Source organism: Pelobates fuscus, chromosome 6 (genome assembly GCF_036172605.1).
Source record: "Pelobates fuscus isolate aPelFus1 chromosome 6, aPelFus1.pri, whole genome shotgun sequence".
Taxonomy (NCBI): Eukaryota; Metazoa; Chordata; class Amphibia; order Anura; family Pelobatidae; genus Pelobates; species Pelobates fuscus.
The window spans coordinates 210,844,614-210,865,046 of NC_086322.1; the positions used below are offsets into that span (position 1 = coordinate 210,844,614).

At 39.2% G+C, this 20,433-nt stretch overlaps 1 protein-coding gene across 1 annotated transcript in view; it reads left to right on the forward strand.

Moving 5' to 3' along the window:
- Positions 1-662: 662 nt before the first annotated feature.
- Positions 663-20,433, forward strand: part of LOC134566124 (interleukin-8-like) — a 44,796-nt gene continuing 25,025 nt past the window's right edge. The window contains exon 1 of the mRNA XM_063425829.1: positions 663-740. Within this exon, the coding sequence (XP_063281899.1) occupies positions 677-740 (64 nt within the window). The 5' untranslated portion in view covers positions 663-676. The remainder of the gene's footprint in view (positions 741-20,433) is intronic.

The following is a 20,433-nucleotide window of genomic DNA, read 5'->3' on the forward strand; positions in this document are numbered from 1 at the left end:
CAGTGGCTAGTGGTGGGTGGACATTTTAAGCCCTGCCTAACATTATCCTAGCACACTACATTCTCAGTAAACATTAACCCCTACACTAACTTAAGACTAATGCTAAGAGTAGCCTAAAGATTCTCAGAGTAAAATAACGCCATCTCAGGGTTTGGGGTCCTTTCAAAGCATTGTATGGCTCCATTTGTGATAATTTCACCAAAACACAAATGTATAAAAGCTTTCAGTCTGAGTGTCAGTAGGTGTAGGGTGGTAGCTGGGTGTAAGGCATAGAGATTGCTATTGGATACATGAAGACAAATTGAAACCTTATGTTGCCTACTGTAATATACCGTACTTCACCTCCTATGTTCTAACAGAGCTTTATCCTGGATCTATTAATATGCTGTATGTCTATAGTAAAAGAAATACTGGTCTATAGTAGGAAGTAGCTGGTGATTATTTATACAAGCTACGAGTCAAACACAGACAAGCTTGGGTCACAGACATTTTATGTTCTCCAAATTTCCCTGGTTATTTTGATCAGCAGACCGGCCTTGATAATGATAATTGGGAAGCTGGGGAAAAAAAAACTAAAACGAAAGGAACAAACCCAATTAGTTCCTCATTTCTCTGGTCATAAAGAAAACATTGACTCTAATCACCTCAAAGTCAAAGAACCACCTTTGGAGGCAAGATGAAGGGAACTGTCATATTGCTCTGCTTAGCATTCCTTTTCTACAGCTGTGACATGGTATCAGGTAATCACAAACATACAATATGCATCCGTTTTTAAAATTGTGTATTTCAAATATTGTATCAGATGTGTGATAATAGGGGTGGCTGTTGAACTGTATAGTTCATGCTTTCATGTATAACTTAAGGAAAATTTAGAAGTTATAATTATTATTATTATCAATTATATTGTGCCAAAATTTTCTGCATTGCTTTGCAGTTATACAATGGAATCATTTAACAACATGTAATTGACAGACACAAATAATGTTGCCAGAAATGAGACACAAGGGTTGAAGACGGATCTAGGAGTTGACTTTATATTCCCTAATCATTTATAATCCACACTATTAGTTGTGTAAATGAGTGTCATATAATTATTAGTTGTGCTTAAATTACTGTTAATGACAAGCTGAAAAGTACAAAATGTTGGCAAGAAAAGTCAATGTATACCTGTTTGCTGCTGCAATGTAAACATATTTCTAAGAATATCTAATTAATGAAGATTGGTGTAAAATCACAGATGCATCTTCTAAATTAGCTTTATTAAGCGGCCCTAATTATGCGGTATCTTCCATACCATTTTAGTTCTGTGATGTAGATGTACAATAATTGATGCATCTTGTACCTATTGAAGATTTGTTTAACAAAAAAAAGACAATCGGGGGAAAATTACCAGCCACAGTCGATGCTCTGTCAATATGGCTAAATTTATTTACAGTATAGATGTAACAAGCTAGCTCAATTGCCAATACCATTTGTTTAATCCCTCCTCCTCCTACCCCAAAAAAGACAGAATAGTCAAGGATATAGTTAATATGTGGCATCCCATTGTACAGAGCTACGAAATTTTCTGGTTCTATATAAATAATAAAATAATAATATAAAAACTTTCATATTAAGGAGATATGTAACTAAAAGTGTAGAATGATTTTCCCATGTGGTGGAACAATTGGAAATCACTTTACGTTTTAGCCATCTGTTGATCAACAGTCGAAATATATAAAAGGCTAAATTTGATGGAACAGAATTTTTCTTCTTCCTGGTTTATTACTTAACTTACTATTTAACAATGGATAGCAAAAGCATCCTTTCACGGATTAAAAATATGAAATCATATTACAATTGGCAGCTGCAATTACAATGAAGAGGGTAGCTAGAATATTGGAGGGAACATCCCATTGTGGCATAAAGGACGAGCCACCACCATCTTATAGAAAAAAATAAATGTGATCTGTGTAAGTACATAGGCAGTTGTACACACTACTGGGAAAAGTGGAGAATTGAGAAGGAAACTACACTCCCCTCCATAAACACCACCAAAAAGTTAAACTGAAAAAAATAATTTGGAGATCTTTCAATCACATAGAAACATAGAATGTGACGGCAGATAAGAACAATTCGGCCCATCTAGTCTGCCCAATTTTCTAAATACTTTCATTAGTCCCTGGCCTTATGTTATAGATAGGATAGCCTTATTTTAAATATGCCTACCTCACACATGCTTAAGTTCCCTCACTGTTTTAACCTCTACCACTTCAGCTAGAAGGCTGCTCTATTTATCCATTACTCTCTTAGTAAAATAATACTTCCTGATAATATTTTTAAACCACTGCCCATCTAATTCAAAATTCAGCTATTTTGGCCCATAATTTGAAGTTGTCTATATTTCACAATTTCAGTTTTACTGAATACATTTCACATACAATAGCTTATTTTCAAGTGTGTGCTATCTGCATTTGTTGATATTTTGATATTTAATCCTTTAACCCCTTAAGTCCGGAGGGCGTACTATTACGTCCTTTTAAAAGCGGCTCTAAACGCCGCCGGACGTAATAGTACGCCCTCCGGTTTTTAGTAACTTACCCGGTCGCCGGCGGTCCCACGCCGGCGATCGCGGTTGGGGGGACTCCCAGGGAGCCCCCCCGCGGCACATCTTCCTCCTCCGGTGCCTCCCGGTCATGTGAGAGTGAGGTCCTTGCGAGGACCTCACAATCACATGGCCGGGATAGCTGGCTCAGGCATTGCCAGCAGGGGGACCAACTGTAATGACAGTTGGTCCCCCTGCTGGCTGAAAATAAAATAAAAATAATGTTAAAAGTGTAAAAAAAAAAATTTATACTTGGATCATATATATATATATTATATATATATGATCTAAGTATATATATACACATATACATACACACACATACACCGTCTAGGTGTATTTTAATATTAATATATATATATAATTATATATATATATTAATATCAAATTACACGTAGACTGATACTGATTAAATATATATATAATTATTGTTATATATATATTTATAAATAATATAAAAAAAAAATATGTAAATACGTAAAAAAATAAAATAAAATAAATAATTAAAAATAAAATATTAAAAAATATATAGATGTGTTTTATTTCGTTCTAACTGTATTGTGATATTAATATATATATATTTATATCAAAATACACGTAGAACGAAATAATATATATATCTATATACATAAATATATACGTATATATCACTATATATATACCTATATATAAATAAAAATATTAAAAAAAAATATATATATATACGTATATATACACATATGTATATATATACATATATTAATTCTACACATATATTTATGTAATAATTTTACATAATTAGGTATCCTAATTAATTACAATTAGCGGGACCTGCCTGACCACCCATGACGAAAGTATAGGGAATTTAATTTGCTAGCACTATATTTAACCCTATAACTTTCCAAGACACCATAAAACCTGTACATGGGGGGTACTGTTTTACTCGGGAGACTTCGCTGAACACAAATATTAGTGTTTCAAAACAGTAAAATGTATTACAACCATGATATCGCCAGTAAAAGTGAAGTTTTTTGCATTTTTCACGCACAAACAGCACTTACAGGGACGATATTATTGCTGCAATACTTTTTACTGTTTTGAAACACAAATATTTGTGTTCAGCGAAGTCTCCTGAGTACAACAGTACCCCTCATGTACAGGTTTTATGGTGTTTTCAAAAATTACAGCGTCAAATATAAGGCTTGTGTTTAATTTTTTTCACATTAAAATTCGCCAGATTGCTTACGTTGCCTTTATGACCCTATGGTAGCCCAAGAATGAAAATAACCCCTATGATGGCATACCATTTGCAATAGTAGACAACCAAAGGTATTGCAAATGGGGTATGTCCAGTCTTTTTTAGTAGCCACTTAGTCACAAACACTGGCCAAAATTGGCGTTTTTTGCATTTTTCACACACAAACAAATACGACCGCTAACTTTGGCCAGTGTTTGTGACCAAATGGCTACTAAAAAAGACTGGACATCGCTTATTTGCAATACCTTGGGTCGTCTACTATTGCAAATGGTATGCCATTATGGGTGTAAATTTATTTCCTGGGCTACTATACAGTCTCAAAGGCAACGTAACCAATCTGGCGAATTTCAATTTCAAATGTAACACGCTATATTTGACCCTGTAACTTCCCAAAACACCATAAAACCTGTACATAGGGGGTACTGTTTTACACGTGAGACTTTGCTGAATACAAATATGTGTATTTTATTGCAGTAAAAGCAAACAGTATTATGACATTGACAGTTAAAATGTAGAACGAAAAAAATAAAAAAAAATCTTATTTTGTCCCATTTTTTTCATATTAAATTATGTTTCATAGCTAAATATTTGATATTAAATGAAAGCCCTGTTTCCCCTGAATAAAATGATATATAATAAGGGGGGGTGCATTTAATATGAAAGAGGTGAATTACGGTTGGACAGACATATAGCGCAAATGCCAGGTTTTGTTTACGTTTTGTTTCGTTCACAACTTGTACATTTGGCTGCGGTGTTAAGGGGTTAACCCTTAAGGACAGCGGGCGTTCTATGCCATCCCTTCTGGGGTGGCTCTAAATGCTGCAGGGCGGCATTGAACGTCACCACCGTCCTTCATACTCATACTCGTCCCCGCTCGCTCAGGCAGTCCCCACACAGATATTAGTGTTTCAAAACAGTAAAAAGCATCACAACGATGATATTGTCACAAACACTGGCCAAAGTTAGCATTCATATTTGTTTTCGTGTGAAAAAAGCAAAAAACAAGTATTTGGCCAGTGGTATATGAAACTAATTTTAACCCTTTTTTGGCCAGTGTTTGTGACTAAGTGACTACTATGGAAGACTGGACATTCCCCATTTGCAATACCTTGGGTTGTCTACTTTTGTAAATGGTATGCTATCATGGGGGTAATTTTCTGGGCTACCATATAGTCTCAAAGGCAACATGACCAGTCTGGCAAATGTTAATGCGTTTAAACTGAAAAATGTAATGTGCTATATTTGACCCTGTAACTTTCCAAAATACCATAAAACCTGTACGTGGGGGGAAGGTACATTGGTATTCAGGAGACATTGCTGAATACAAATATGTGTACTCTATTGCAGTAACAGTTAACAGTATTATGACATTTACACTGAAAATGCCATGCATAACTAAAAAAAATTAGAAACATTTTTTAATTTCTCACATTTTTTTACATTTGAAAAACGTTTATTCACATTAAATTATGTTTCATATATAAATATTTGATGTGAAATTAAAGCCCTGTTTCTCCTGAACAAAATGATATATGAAAGGTGAATTCTGGTTGAACAGACATAAAGCGCAAATTCAAAGTTTTGTTTTGATCACAACTTGTACAACTGCCTTAGTCCTTAAGAGGTTAAAGGCTTGGCTTCAGTTTGCTTGTTTTGTACTTAAGGACACAAGCAATTTTTGCATTTTTGCTTTGTTTATGTTCAGCCACAACGTTTATATTGTCCTTATTTACAGAGTACATCATACGTCTAGGATTTCAGTTTACTTTTGGTAGTTACAGGCAGTGGTGTATTTTGATTTTGTGCTGCCCTAGGCATGACAAAACTCAGGCACCCCCAACACACACACACTGATAGGCACACATATACTCACTGATAGACACACATTCACTGACAGACACACATGCACACTCACTTACAGACACACACATACACAGTCACTGATGGACACACTCAGTGATAGACACACACACACACACACTGGCAGATATACACATTCACTAACATACATACATACACACTCACTGGCAGACACACACTCTCAATGCCAGACACACTCACTGAAAGACACATTTCATACATTGATGGGTTTTAGCAACATACTGGACATGAGGTGAAACTGGGAGGACATCCAATCAGAGATTGTAGAAAGGCAAGTAGTGATATGTGGGACTGCGGGGAAGAGGTCAGGGGAGGAGAAATATATCTGTGTGTCATCAGCATACAGGTGGTAGTGGAATCCAAAGGAATGAATACATTTACCAAGAGATGCAGTAAGAAGGGAGATCATTGGGGTACTCCAACTGAGACAGAGCGAGGGGAGGAGGTGCCATTGGAAAAGGAGACACTGAATGAATGTTGGGAGAGATGGGAGGAGAACCATGAGAGGACAGTGTCACAGAGACTAAGGAATTGAAGAGTTTGGAGAAGGAGGACATGATCAAAAGTGTCAAAAGTGGCAGAGAGGTCAAGAAGAATTAGTATGGATTAGTGCCCTTTGAATTTAGTTGTGATTAGGTCATTTGTAACTTTAGTCATAGCAGTCATGTAGAGTGGAGGGGGCAGGAGCAAGATTGAAGAGGGTCGAGGAGATAGTTGGAATTGAAGAAGAGAGCTAAACGAGTAAAGACAACTCTTTCTTGAAGCTTCGAGGAAAAAGAGAGCAGGCTCCCTACCTTTCCACCTCTTGAGAAATCTACCAAAAAAGTTCCAAAAAGTCCCAAAACCGTTGCAAAACATTTCCAGAATGGCTCCAAAACTCGATGCAAAAGCCGCTCCAATGCCTCCACACTCGATGCCACTTGCTACCCACAGACTCCAGCATGCACTGGAGCAGTGCTATAAACCTCCCATGCGCAATGCATCCTGGAGGAACTTGCTTTGTATTGCAAAATAAATTCGTAAACCGAGGCATTATTTTCAATGGATTTTCATTTGTAAACCGAAATTTATGTTAACCAAGCCGATTGTAAACTGAGGTACCTCTGTAGCTACGTTTTCATATTGCAACATTATTATAGTTTTTGCTAGAACTATTGGTTACACATACTCTTACCGTAGCTCTCTATCACTTCTATGTAAGATACTGATTTATAACCTGTTTTAAATGACAGAGAGCAGCCACTGGCTGCTCACTGTTTAGGCCACATGCCTCTACTAATGGGGAGGATTTAACCTGTGTCAGGTCCTCCCTTATTGCACTAGTGACTGGGCAGCAATAGCTATCCAGTCACTGGAAAAGACAATGATTGCCCCCAATGAGTCAGACGCCGGTATTTTTAACTTATCACAAAAAGTTTTAAATGCAGCACAGATTTCAGTTTTAAGTAAAGGACTAAAATATGCTCCAACTAACTCTTTTAAACCTTTTGAATCATTTTTAGATGTAAATAAATTTGTAAGGAAAGCTACACTCAAAAGATTTTTTAATGTGCATAACCCAGACACCAATCTCTCCAATCCCTCACCTCTCCCTCCTTCTACCTCCATTGACAAACCTTTTTATATTAACACTGACCTCAAACCAAAATCCACTTTTTATCCTTATCATTTTAAATCAGCCCCACTCGTGATGTTTGAGAAGTCCGTATTAAGAGATTTTAACAAAATTAAATACAATAAATATGATGCTCAAAATTTAAATACGCTAGAAAAACAAGCAATCAAACAATTACAAGAAGACAAAGATATTGTGATCAAACCTGCTGACAAAGGTGGAGGCCTAGTTATCCAATCCAGCACAATGTACATAAAATAAGCTTATAATCAATTGAATGACACTGCTGTATATGAAAAGCTAACTAGTGACCCTACATCCTCTATACAGCTAAAAGTAACTACCTTTTTACAAAAAGGATTAGATGGAAATATTATAAACAAAAATGAATTTGATTATCTGTTTATAAAATATCCTCGGATTCCGGTAATTTACTTCTTACCAAAAATACACAAAGATGCTAAAAAAAAAACCCAGGCAGACCCATCGTATCCGGGATTAACTCTCCACTGTGCAATTTATCTCAATATATTGATATCTTACTACAACCAGCAGTAAAACTTACGAAATCCTATCTGAAAGATTTGATGTCATTGCTGAGATTTTTAAACAGTTTTAATTGGGAACCAGATTTTATACTTGTTACATGTGGTGTCACTTCATTATATACCATTATCCCTCATCAACTTGGATGCAATGCTGTCAAAACTATGTTATCCAATGAAAAAAGAATTCCAGATACTCAGATTGATTTTATTGTAGAAGGTGTTGACATCATTTTAACTAACAATTATTTTTGGTTTTACGATTCCTTTTATCTTCAAAAGAGGGGGACAGCTATGGGGACCAGGTTTGCTCCCAGCTATGCCAACCTCTTTATGGCAGACTGGGAATCCAGCGCCATTTGGGGACGGCATGCCTGGGAGCAAAACCTGGTCTCCTATTTTATATATATCGATGATTTGTTTTTTATATGGAAAGGCTCAGAGGACTCACTTAACTCTTTTATTTCACATCTTAATTCAAACAATAGAGGGATTGTTTTAACATGCGAATATAGTAAAGAAAAAATTAACTTTTTAGATTTATGTATTTTTATCAAGGAAGGTACAATACACACTAAACCATTTTTTTAAAAAGTATGCACCAACACTGCAATTGATCACACCAGTTGCCACTACAAACCATGGCTTGAGAGTGCACCTAAAAGTCAGTTTTTACGAATACGACGCAACTGTTCCCATATTGATGATTTTAGCGAACAATCATTGTTTTTAAAAAAACAATTTAAAGAAAAAAACTATTCCCCCACAAAATTGAACAACACTATACAAACAGTGAAAGAAAAATCGAGAGAGAGCCTTCTCCCCTATAAGGATAAAAATAATATAGAAGCTCCCACCCTCCCGATAATTTTTAACTATAATAACAAAAGTGGTTTTATTAAGAAAACAATCAAAAAGCATTGGCATCTCCTAAGACAAGACGATCTCCTGAAAGACATTTTACCAACACAACCGAAAATTGTCTTTAGAGGTGCACCCAATTTTAGATCCATCCTGACTAATAATTATACTAAAGAAATCAAAAATACCCAACACACCTTTTTAGATGGAGCTAAAGGATTTTACAAATGCAAAAGATGCATTGTATGCAAGAGTACTGACCCCTCCACACAGTCTAAAGTTACTAGCTTTAGATCTAATAGTACCAAAAGAAACTATACTATAAAAGATTTTATTGGCTGCAATACCACCAACGTTATTTATTTATTGGAGTGCCCTTGTGGCCTCCAATATGTGGGTATGACCACCAGATGTCTTAAAACTAGATTAGCAGAACACTGCAGAAATATAAAGAACGGATATCCCAATCACTCTGTATCTAAGCATTTTGCCAAACATAATCGGGACCCTAAATTTCTTAAATGTATAGGAATCAAGAAATGCAAGGTGCCCTGGAGAGGTGGCAATATGAAAAATATCTTAGGGAGATTAGAAATGGAGTGGGTGTTCAATTTACAAACTCTAACCCCCCAAGGTCTTAACGTTGACTTTGATCTATTTAATTTCGTATGACAATATCACTGTTATTTAATTTTTTTTATCATTTTTATGCTCTTTGCTGTCAGTCTGGGGCTATCCTATCTATAGTTGTTACCTACGGCATTATAGTCTGGGATACCCCCAACCTGACAGCATTTTTACTATACACATCATATTTATATATGGTAAAACGTATTTAATATATGCATTACAGTTGCAGTATGTACTTATGAATTCCACTATTACCACTTTCCTATATAGCTTTCCTATACCCATATACGTTGTGTTTTTATTTATTACTAAGATTCATCCCTATTAATATGTGCTTTCTTTTATAATGGCTCTTAAAATGTTTTATTATATCTTAAGTTATTATATGAATATTTCTTTTATAATGGTTCTTAAAAATGTGTTATTATATATTGTTTCATTATATCTTAAGTTATTCTATGAATATTTCTTTTTTAATGGTTCTTAAAAATGTGTTATTATATATTATATATTCTAAAGATCATGTACACACCATAAAATGAATTTCCCCCCCTTATTTATACTATTACATTCAGTCTCTCCAATATGTGTATATACAATATGTTTAACTATACTGCTTTTACCTACTGACCAATTAACCTTCTACATGAATTCTGTCTATTTAAATTTATGGCATTATGAATTTTTCCTATCTTTTCGCTAGTATTTATCCACAGACGAAAGGGCGCTTAAAACTACATTTCCCATGCGCCCTTTCGCCGATATGCCGACCACGTGACCCGCACACTACTCTCCCATTGGCCGCGGGTCACGTGTTGATCTCTGATCCACTCACAGAGGAGTGCATGCCGCCCACCAATAGGACGGCTGCACTACCTCACCAGTCATCTTACGCCGATCACGTGACTCGCACACTACATTCCCCATGATGCTGTGCGAGTCACGTGACGCGCAATTTTTAAATTGATCATAACTATGTTTTAAAACCTCGTTTTGTAATATAATTCAACCCACAAGGATAGGTTATAAAGTATACCAAGATGTACACTTTTATTCAAAGTTTTTATTTGTCTTTCGTGAAATGTAAACTGTATGATTCTGATTGGCTGCCAAGTAATGATATCATCTTGGGGCCATTTTTTAAAGTACTAGTGTACCTATATAAATTCTTTATGTGCCAGGTTTTATGTTATTCCATTTTTGATAAAGCCCCAGCGGTGAAACACGTTAAATGGTTTTTAATATTGTGTTATTTAAGAATAAATGATTTTTGGTTAGATACTTGTACCACTATCATTTTTTACACACTATTATTATTATTTATTTTATTTTTTCCTGGCATTTTTATACTACATATCCTGAAGTGGGGATTATACCACTAACGCTATTTCTAAAGTGCAGTGTGACCTGCACTTTACTTGTGAGTATATTTTATCTTATTTTATTCACCACCTTTAAATACCATCAGAGAGCACTATCTGCTGTTTTTATCTCCTTCTTCTCCTGAGAGTTGGACGAACCCCTTGGAGGACAAGCACCAATATATCCTGTAAGCGGGGATTATACCGCTATATGCCTACAAACCCTGAGCTGGCTATAGCTCACCTAAATGTGAGTGTAACATATATATTTTTAATATTATCACACTAACTGTATACACTCCGCACGATTAGTCCTTTTACTTTGTGTTTTCCATATCACGAGACGGTGGGAACTACTACAACAAAAGAACCTACCCCCACAGCGGAATTAAGTGACTATACCTATCTTATCTCCAGACATTCATTGGAACTATTCTGTATTTTATATATTTTTTATATTTTTATATTTTGATACTTTTTATTCTAATTTTTATTTTTATTTTTTTATTTTATTTTTGGGTAGGAGCATGTGGGGGGATATAAGCAGTGCCTCCCTTATTGCACTAGCGACTAAGTAGCAATAGCTGTCCAGTCACTACTAGTTTTAAATGACAGCGAGCAGCCACTGGCTTTAGGCATGCCGCAAGTAGAGGCATGCAGGAGGATTTAATCTCCTTTTATTAATATGGGGGTCATAGTGACCCTTGTAGGTTAATGCAGGTTTTTTTTGGGGGGGGGGGCGCATGTGCAGTTTATCCAATAAACGCAAGAACTGAAACGAAAAGGCAATGCATTCGGCATTTGCCCTTTCGTTTTGTTTCTTTTTCATATGAAGGACTTTCGTTTACGTTTCAGTAAAGGAATACGAAAAAAAACAGAATTTTCATACGAAATAGTGTTCGTACGAAAACGATTGCACATGTCTAGTTCTTTGCCACATTGCAAAGCCAAAATGATATGTATTTGGAAATAAAGGTTGATCCCGCTGATCTGACTTTTAGATTTCATTAATCTCTGATAAGGTTTTTTTGATCAGGACCGTCTTATTGAAGGTAACATCAAGGAACATCCTGGAGTTTATCATATATGTTCTTTATTAATCAGGATGAAATAAGTCATAGCCTAGTTGGTTAAATTGAAATGAATATTATCAGCTATTAATTCTTCTGTTATCATGAATCAACAGATCAGATATCAATTAATATAAGACAAATTTGGCAAACGAAAACCTGCATTCCAAGTGCAAAGTGATTCCATTAATATAAATTTATTTCAGCAAATATATAACCAATTACAAATTAATATACAAATATCCTTTTTAGGAATAGAGTTTACTTACATTTTCTGGGAGTAGCAAGTAAATAAAAGATAAAGTATAATACCAGCCACTTGTCTGTTATAAAATTAGAAATTCCTTTTACATTTCCGAGAATTCACATCGGACCCTGTGGTTGAACTACCACGGCCGCAGATGCGACTCAGCCTGTCATATCAGAGGGCACGGCCACCATGATGACCCCTGCCACCTGAAGGTGAGGAACATCTTACATGGGGTCCAGGAGCTGTCCATCTGGCCACTTTAGGGCACTTCGAATCGACACTTATCCAGTGAGGCAGATGCCTACTCTTATGATATATACCGGAAGGGGGTGAGTGGACAGGATGCAGGTGACATTCGGCAGTGGTCAGGAAAGCTGATCTGGCAGTTTCTCTCTTCTCCCTCGCGCGCCCTATGTGATGACGGGAGCTGGAATATGACATCATTCTGGCCCCAGCATACTAAATAGCGTGTGGGAGGAACGAGGAACTGCCAGATTACAGCACAGCCCCACACTGGGCCCCAGTGAGAGGACCCACATCAGCTCTCCAAAAGGCATAGAGGTTGGATGTGCCTTGAAATGTTTAAATTAATTTGTGAGTGCAACGGAGCACCTGTACCCAGAGTGGGATCTCCGCTGTAGATTTTCCCAGGTCCCGTAGTGAAGCAGTGATTATAACTCCCGCATATCCAAACATCAGCCAAGACTTGATGAAGTGTACTAAATGAACTGGTTTATTCCGCCAAAAGCCAGGAACACATAAGCCCACCCAGGCTTCTCTGTGTCTGGGAGATCATTGAGTTGATAACCGATAAACAAATTATCTCCTGATCCTCAGAAAATACCTCAAAAACACCCGTTAAACATTACATATCCCCACTCATATATTATTTTAAAGGGGAGAGCAAAGCGCTCATTCTGGGAAAATAGCACTCTGATCCATGCATAATTGGCCACACAGTCAAAGTTTTGCCTGACTGCTGCCATCGTCTTGGCTAAAAAGAGTTCCACGTGGTCGGGTTAAATCCTGGTTGATTTGTCGGGCACCATATCTCCGTGGAAAAGGGAAGCTCCCTGATGGTTTCAGGGAGCGTTTGTTCACTTCCCTGACACAAGCCTCTCTCAAAAAGCGCTCTTCTGAGTCGCTGGGAAAGTTGGGAAAATGGAGGTCCAAGGTGACAATGAAAACCTGCAACACGTGGACAGACCGGAGTTCCAGAGTGGTTGTAGGTTAGTCCAGCTCATAGCGTCTGGGCACTCCACCCCTCAGGCAGACTGCCTCCAACACACAGACTGCCCCCCTCACACAGACTGCCCCCCTCACGCACACTGCCTTCTCACACACTGCCCCCTAACACGCACATACTGCACCCCTCACACACGCACTGTCTCCCTCACACACACACAGCACGCCTCACACACACACACTACACCCTTCACACACAGCGCCTTACAGACACACATAGAAAAAAAAAAGTAGAATAGAAAATAAAAAAAATTAACAAACATACAAAAGTGGGTGGTAGTATAAAAAGGTTGACTTCCCCTGCACTAGATAGATAAACTGCTATGCTGGTTGCTCCTTCAATTTGTTTTTTTTTACAGTAATGAGTATTTCTAGTGTTAATTTGGGATTATATAGGCCTTGGTAAAATAATAATTGCATGATTTTGCTATTACATTACAAAAGTCAAAATCATGCAATTTTATAACAAGACACGGAGGCTCATATTGCAAGTTTAAAGCTGATCCACTACTGCAGTAAACGTATGAGGGGCCGGTCGAAAGTAAAATTCCTGGAAAGTAGATTCCCTTGACCAGTCAGCCATCCTCCAAAGGCGCACCAGCAGTCATCATCGAAGAGGCCGAGGCCCCCTGACCAAATGGGTGCCAAAGATCGCGGTATCAATGCCCGCCTGAGTCAATAACCACTTCACCCAGCGTGACAACGTGGTGCTAGTGACAGGGGTGAAAGGAGGACGAAAGTATAAAAACAGCTGCGGAGAGGAAGCAATACGGTGTAGTTTGGTGCAATCTTCATATTCGCGTAGGCAAGCCACTGGACACAATGCCGGTAAAGTCGGGAAATTTGTATAGGCAGGGCCAAGGCCGGACTGACCCACCGGGATACCGGGAAATTTCCCGGTGGGCCGCAGCACCTGGAGCTGGGCTGACAGCCCTAATGGTCACTGATCAGGCTCCTGTGATCCCAGCCGACTATGTGTGAGCTGTAGTATCACCTCCGGACATCTCTTCCTGGGCAGAGGGAAGGAGGTCAAAGCCCATATCTGCGGCATCCATCTCAGAGTCACTGTCCGACTAAATCTTAGCCTCCTCCCCAGACCGATATCTGAGTCGGAGTCGCTCTCTAGCTGTGCTCTGGCACATTTTCATAGCCACGCCCGTTCTGCCTGGCGTGGAAAGGCTCTTTTGCGTGGATGAGACACGCTTTCTGGCGCGACCGTAGGTGCGCCAGTCATAGAAGTTCTGGAGGCGGAGGGAGAGGGGTGTTTGGACATATGGGTAGCCTTTCTGGGTGCCTCTCCCGGTGGGTCCACAGCAGACGCGACAGCGGCGTCGTGTAACCGGAGAATTGCGCATCCGAAGGATGTGGCAATAGGGCTTGGGATATAGTATGGGAGAGGGTAGATGACATGGACCCCATGGCTGCCACAATGGCGTCTGCCACCGAGTGCTGTAGCGCTAAGAATTTTGCCTTTTCAGGGTGGATGGGCCTGTCTACCAGAGTGGGTGGAGTGCCCGAGGTGACAGGGGTCTCTCCCAGAGTAAAAGGGGCATCAGTCTCCCCAGAGGGTGGGGAGCTGGAAGGTAGCCTGGGTTTAGGCATAATGTTAAAACAGGACCTAATCCCTATTTACTAAATTAGCAGAATAGTATGGGTTAGTCACCCAAACTGAAAGCAACAGGTATAAGAGAGATCTCACCAGGGCCCAGACCAGTGGCACACGCATACACGAGGTAGGAAGGGAGACAGGAAATCAGAAAATGGCCGCCGGCAACCTCGCGAGATTCGCGGCAAAATCCTGTGAATTCGTTAAGTTAAAGAACCGAACGTTCGGTAAAAGAAACCAATTAGTGTAAATAGATAGACTAGTATATAGGAAGAGGAAAAACAGACGAACGAGCAGACCGTTTGTATAAAAATTAGTAGAACGCGGCAGACAGGCGAATGATGCTATATGCCGGTAAAACTAACGAACAGCATGTGTTCGTGATGAATTAGCCGAACAGGCTTGATTCCTTCACGAAAAACAGCCGTACAGAACGGAGAAACGGGCGCAAAAGGGCGCCAAAAGGACAGGGAGAGATAAAAGCAAGACGGAGATAAAGAACTGAAAAGGAGATAAGAAAACCACAAGGACAAAGTCAAGTGAAAGGAGTACAATCAATAATACAAGGGAGGTCTGTACCCTGGGCTCACATGTAACACACATATGTGTAGCATTAAACAAGCAAAAGAAAAAATATGAACAGAGAAAAAAATCTCTTATAGTAAATATAAAAACAATAAAGAATCAATCAACAAATAAAACAAAACAGTGTAATACCAAGAATAAATAACAATAAATAATAATATCAATAGCAAGCAATCAATAAGTAAATCAGAGAACAAAATTGACATGCACTTATCAATGAATTAGAGCAGCAAAGAAAGAGGGAAATGCAAGGGAAGTGCTGTCTATTATACTGGGACCTGAGCAGGGAGGGGCCTATGTTACTGTATGTTCATTATTCTTTCATTCTGTTTGTAATCTTTGCTGCTGTTGGTGGACAGTAAAGAAAGGGATATGCAATATGAGCCTCCGTGTCTTGTTATAAAATCTAAATTTTAATAAAGACAAGAGACGAACATTTACTTAAAGTTCTTTACTGATCCTCCCAACAACAAAGAAAGATTTTAAAAAACAGAAAAAGGCCATTCCCATCTAACAAACTCATCTTGCCACAATGTCGGACTCATCCAACAGCTTCAAGCTCATTAAAAGGCCATGTCAGCGAAAATTAATGGCAATGGAGTACTGTCAACATCACACACATATTACAATCTGGGGTATCCCTGTTGTTGTATGAGCGGTAGAGCATTATGTTAGGCGCCTCCTATCCACCATATAACCCTAGATTGTGGCACGGAAATTGCCCATTGATGGAGTCTACCATGTTTCCAGTACTACCCACTCAAAAATTGATCCTCACAGCAGCAGAGAAAGAAAGAGGTAACAAAAACACAAGAAAAACAAATGAGCCAATCATAATAAGGTAACAAAACTAAAGGTTCTAAAGGTGGATTCCCAGGACCAATCTGCTGAAGCCAATATGTCAGTCAAGTAGCCTCCAGATTCAAAAGCCACAGAAGCAGCAGCACCTGTAACAGAATGAGCACAGAAAGAGCAATAAATACAGGCCTCCGCCAGAATTCATTGCATCCAACGGGCCACAGTAGTAGTTGAAACCAGTTTATTGGGGCAAACACAGGCAAAGTTGTTTAGCAGAAACTGAACACAGAGGAACGGCCACACAGAGCTTGAGTTTATTAGTGAAATAGGGAAAAAAATATAGTGGTGGAGTGAGACATTATTATTATTATTATTATTATTATTATTATGATATTTATAGAGCGCCGTAAAATTCTGCAGTGCTTTACAATGGGTGGACGAACAGACATGTAGTTGTAACCAGACAAGTTGGACACACAGGAACAGAGGGGTTGAGGGCCCTGCTCAATGAGCTTACATGCTAGAGGGAGTGGAGTAAAATGACACAAAAAGGTAAGGATAGTATTAGACTAGTGACAGTTGCAGAAGAGGAATCAGTTGGGAGCTATTAACAGTTTAATTGATATGCTTTTATGAAGAAGTGGGTTTTTAATGATTTTTTGAAGGAGTGGAGACTGGGTGAGCATCTAACGGAGGAGGGAAGCGAGTTCCACAGGAACGGTGCAGCCCTCGAGAAATATTGAAGGCGAGCATCAGAGGTGGGAGTACGGACAGAAGATAGACGTAAGTCTTCAGCAGATCGTAAGGGCCTAGACGGGACATACTTGTGTATAAGGGAGGATAGATAGGTGGGAGCAGCATTATGTAGATATTTGAAAGCAAGAACCAGAATTTTAAATTGAGCTCTATATTTTATAGGAAGCCAATTTAGGGACTGACAGAAGGGTGAGGCATGGGAGGTGCGGGCGGACAGGAAGATGAGCCTCGACGCCGCATTCATTATGGACTGTAACGGCGCAAGTTGGGAGCATGTAAGACCACTGAGAAGCAGATTACAGTAGTCAAGGCGAGAAAGGACAGTGGAATGGACCAACACCTTAGTCGCATCTGGCGTTAAGTAGGGGCGGATGCGCGCAATGTTTTTGAGATGGAAATGACAGGATTTGGCGATAGATTGAACATGAGGCTTGAAGGAGAGGTCGGAGTCAAAGAGAACACCTAGGCAGAACACCTAGTGTGACGTGACACAGAGTAGTAAAACCATCTGATTGAAAGACAGAGCATTGATATCAAAGGTGCGAATGTCAGAGGGTCTGTGAAAAGAAGCCAGGCAGAAAAAGCAGGGCCACCAAGAAATAAAAGAGAGTTACCATGCCAGGTCTCTAGAAATCAGATAACTGCAGAAATGTCCCCGAAATCCGGTTGCCGGTTGCTGGTGATCTAGCCAAGCAGGGTCCTCTTGGCAGTCTGCAAACTGAAGGATATTTGCCAAAAGACAGGCCCTAAAAGGTTAATGTAGACAGCTGAAATAGCAGATCGGTACAAACTGATAGTCCAGAAGCACTTTCCTTGGGGAAAAAGAGAAGACAAAAAATTGAGAATGTGCACTAGAGGAGCTGTAATAGGATCCACATGCCTTGGAACAAGACTGTCTGGTGCCCAGAGACCATAATTCCCAGAGTAGGGATTTAACTGTCTCTGATAGGCCTGACATATTCATGGATCCACTAAAACAGTCCAGGCTGCCAAGGGTAATCAGGCTTGGAATTCAAGAGGATGGAAAATCCCTTGTGGCTCTCATAGGAGAGAAAGAGTGTGTGGAAGCAAAAAGGGATGCAGACTGGACATCTCTAGAAGAGTTGGGAACCATGGTTGGGCTCGCCAAAGAGGGTGGATGAGGAGAAATCATGTTCTCTGATGTCTGAGTAGATAAAGAACTCATTCAAATAGAGGGAGGCGAAATTTGAAGAAAGACATCTATGGCCATACTGCAGTTCCATTCGAACCTCAGACAAAAGTGGAACTATTTGGTCATACCAAAATAGAACAACTGAGAGAAAGATGGGCTGGATTGAAGAGGAGAACAGACCAATAATATGGGCGAGGTCTCCGAGGCAGATATTAGTCAATCGGAGGAACTTGCGAATATCTTTCTTGTTGGACACAATCTTGGATGTAGCAAGCTGAAGAATTTGTCTGACAGAGTCTATGATGAAACTTAGGAATTGGATGGATTTAGAGGAGGAGAGTAGATTTCTGTTGGATGATCACAAAGTCTAAATCTTGAAGAAGATGCATAACATAGAAGTGTGTAGCAATATGGTTTATGAGACTCACGCTAAGATGAGAAGTGTCAATATGCATAAAGTGAAGTGGCACTAGCTAACATTTCCATTTGTAGTGCCTCCTGTTTAGAGTGGACCATTCCCAATGTATCAATATTCATAGAGAAAGTTGGGTTGGGCACATATAGATGGTGTTAAGGCTAAGTTTATCGGCAAACCATACAATGTTTTGGCTTCCTCAGCCTGATAAAGGCGTATGTGGAAGATGAGAAATGTTGTGCAAGTAGATTATTGAATGAATACTATGGGTCTGAAGGGAGACCATAACTGGCTTGAGAAGCTTTGGGAAGTAATATGGTGCATTGCTTAAGCAGAATGGTGGTCCTGCAGTGGCCTGGATTGCTTGTTTGTCACAGAGGCTGAGCAGTTCCTTTTGGATAAGGGGATGTTGTGTATTGCTGACTATGGCAGGAATGGGACAGTTGAGTCGCAGGGGAAAGAAAGATCTATGAGATAACATCAGTGGTTTGTTGGTGAGGTGTCAGCAATAGGACGATTACTTACTTGTCTTACCTGTTTCCAGATCTGTCATAGAAGGACATGGAGCTGCAGCCATGGGGCCTAGCTCAGGCAAAGAAAGCTTGGTTTGGATATCGGGAGCCCTGGGGTTGAAGCGGAACTGATAATCAAGGCCTATTGCCTGTGAAGGTGATCTGGCTGGTGACCCATCAGTGTGGCTTTCTGATTTTCAGTAGATAAGGCTATATTGGCGTTGCACACTAGACAGGTCTCTCCTTAGATCAATTAATTTAGGATATGTGAGTCTAGGAAGAAAAGATTGCATTGTGCTTCACCCACTAAGATAAAAATTTGGGTAAGTGGATTGGTAATGCCAAGTAATTTGGCTTGGGTTGCTTTCAGACGTTGCTCCAATTCTTTTCTGGTATCTTGTCCAGTGCTATTCATAAAAGTGACTAGAACCTTGTCAACGTATGCAGTGTTTGTCTGACATGGTAGTTCTTGGATGTTCTGCTTAAAGTCTGTTTCTGACCCCATTGTCCAAAGAACTGTGAAGCCAGTTCATAGAAATCCAGTAATGTGAGGGAGGAGCCCACACTGCATATTGTGGGTTTCTTATTAGGCATGAATTAAAAAAAACAGGATTCTTGAAGCATCTAGGATTTCACCCAGTGTCAGTGGGACAAGTGCGAGAGGCTTGTTTATCTGAAGGGGGTTCATCCATATAGATTTCATATGGGAGGCTCATCCACTGAATGTTTATCGGAATAATTGTCAGGAAGACCTGATGATCTAGCAGGTCATCATGTGGACAAAGAGAATCTTGTATCTCTTGAGTACCGAGTCTGATGAAGGACCTAGCCATTTTTAAAAAGGTGCTTTACATTTGCCAATAGACTCATTCCTGCCTTTCTAAGTGTGAAGGTGGGAGCCAACAGAGTTAACATCTTAGGTGCCATGGGGGAAGAGGCACAAGGTAGCATAATAGTTGGATGCAAGGCTGGCAGAACCTTTGGTACAATGTGTCCGTAATGGCAATGATCAGCCAGGAGTTGAGATTCTCTGGGATCTGAAAATCCTGAACGGAATTTGTTGGCGCTATATAAATAATAACATAATCATAATAGTGGTGAGATGTGTAACAGATTAGAAAAAGCAGTATAGTTATATACTGCAGAGAGAACAAGCTCATTAAGAGTATAGTATACATCAATGTAGCTAAAGTGAGGCTCACCCACTAATGCCAAAGCTTCCACTAATAAAGCAACAGAGCTGCAATTTAATTTATGTAGAAGAACATACATGGAGGGCATCACCCTGAAAGTTATATTGGTGGAAAAGGTAAAGGGACCTAATGTTTA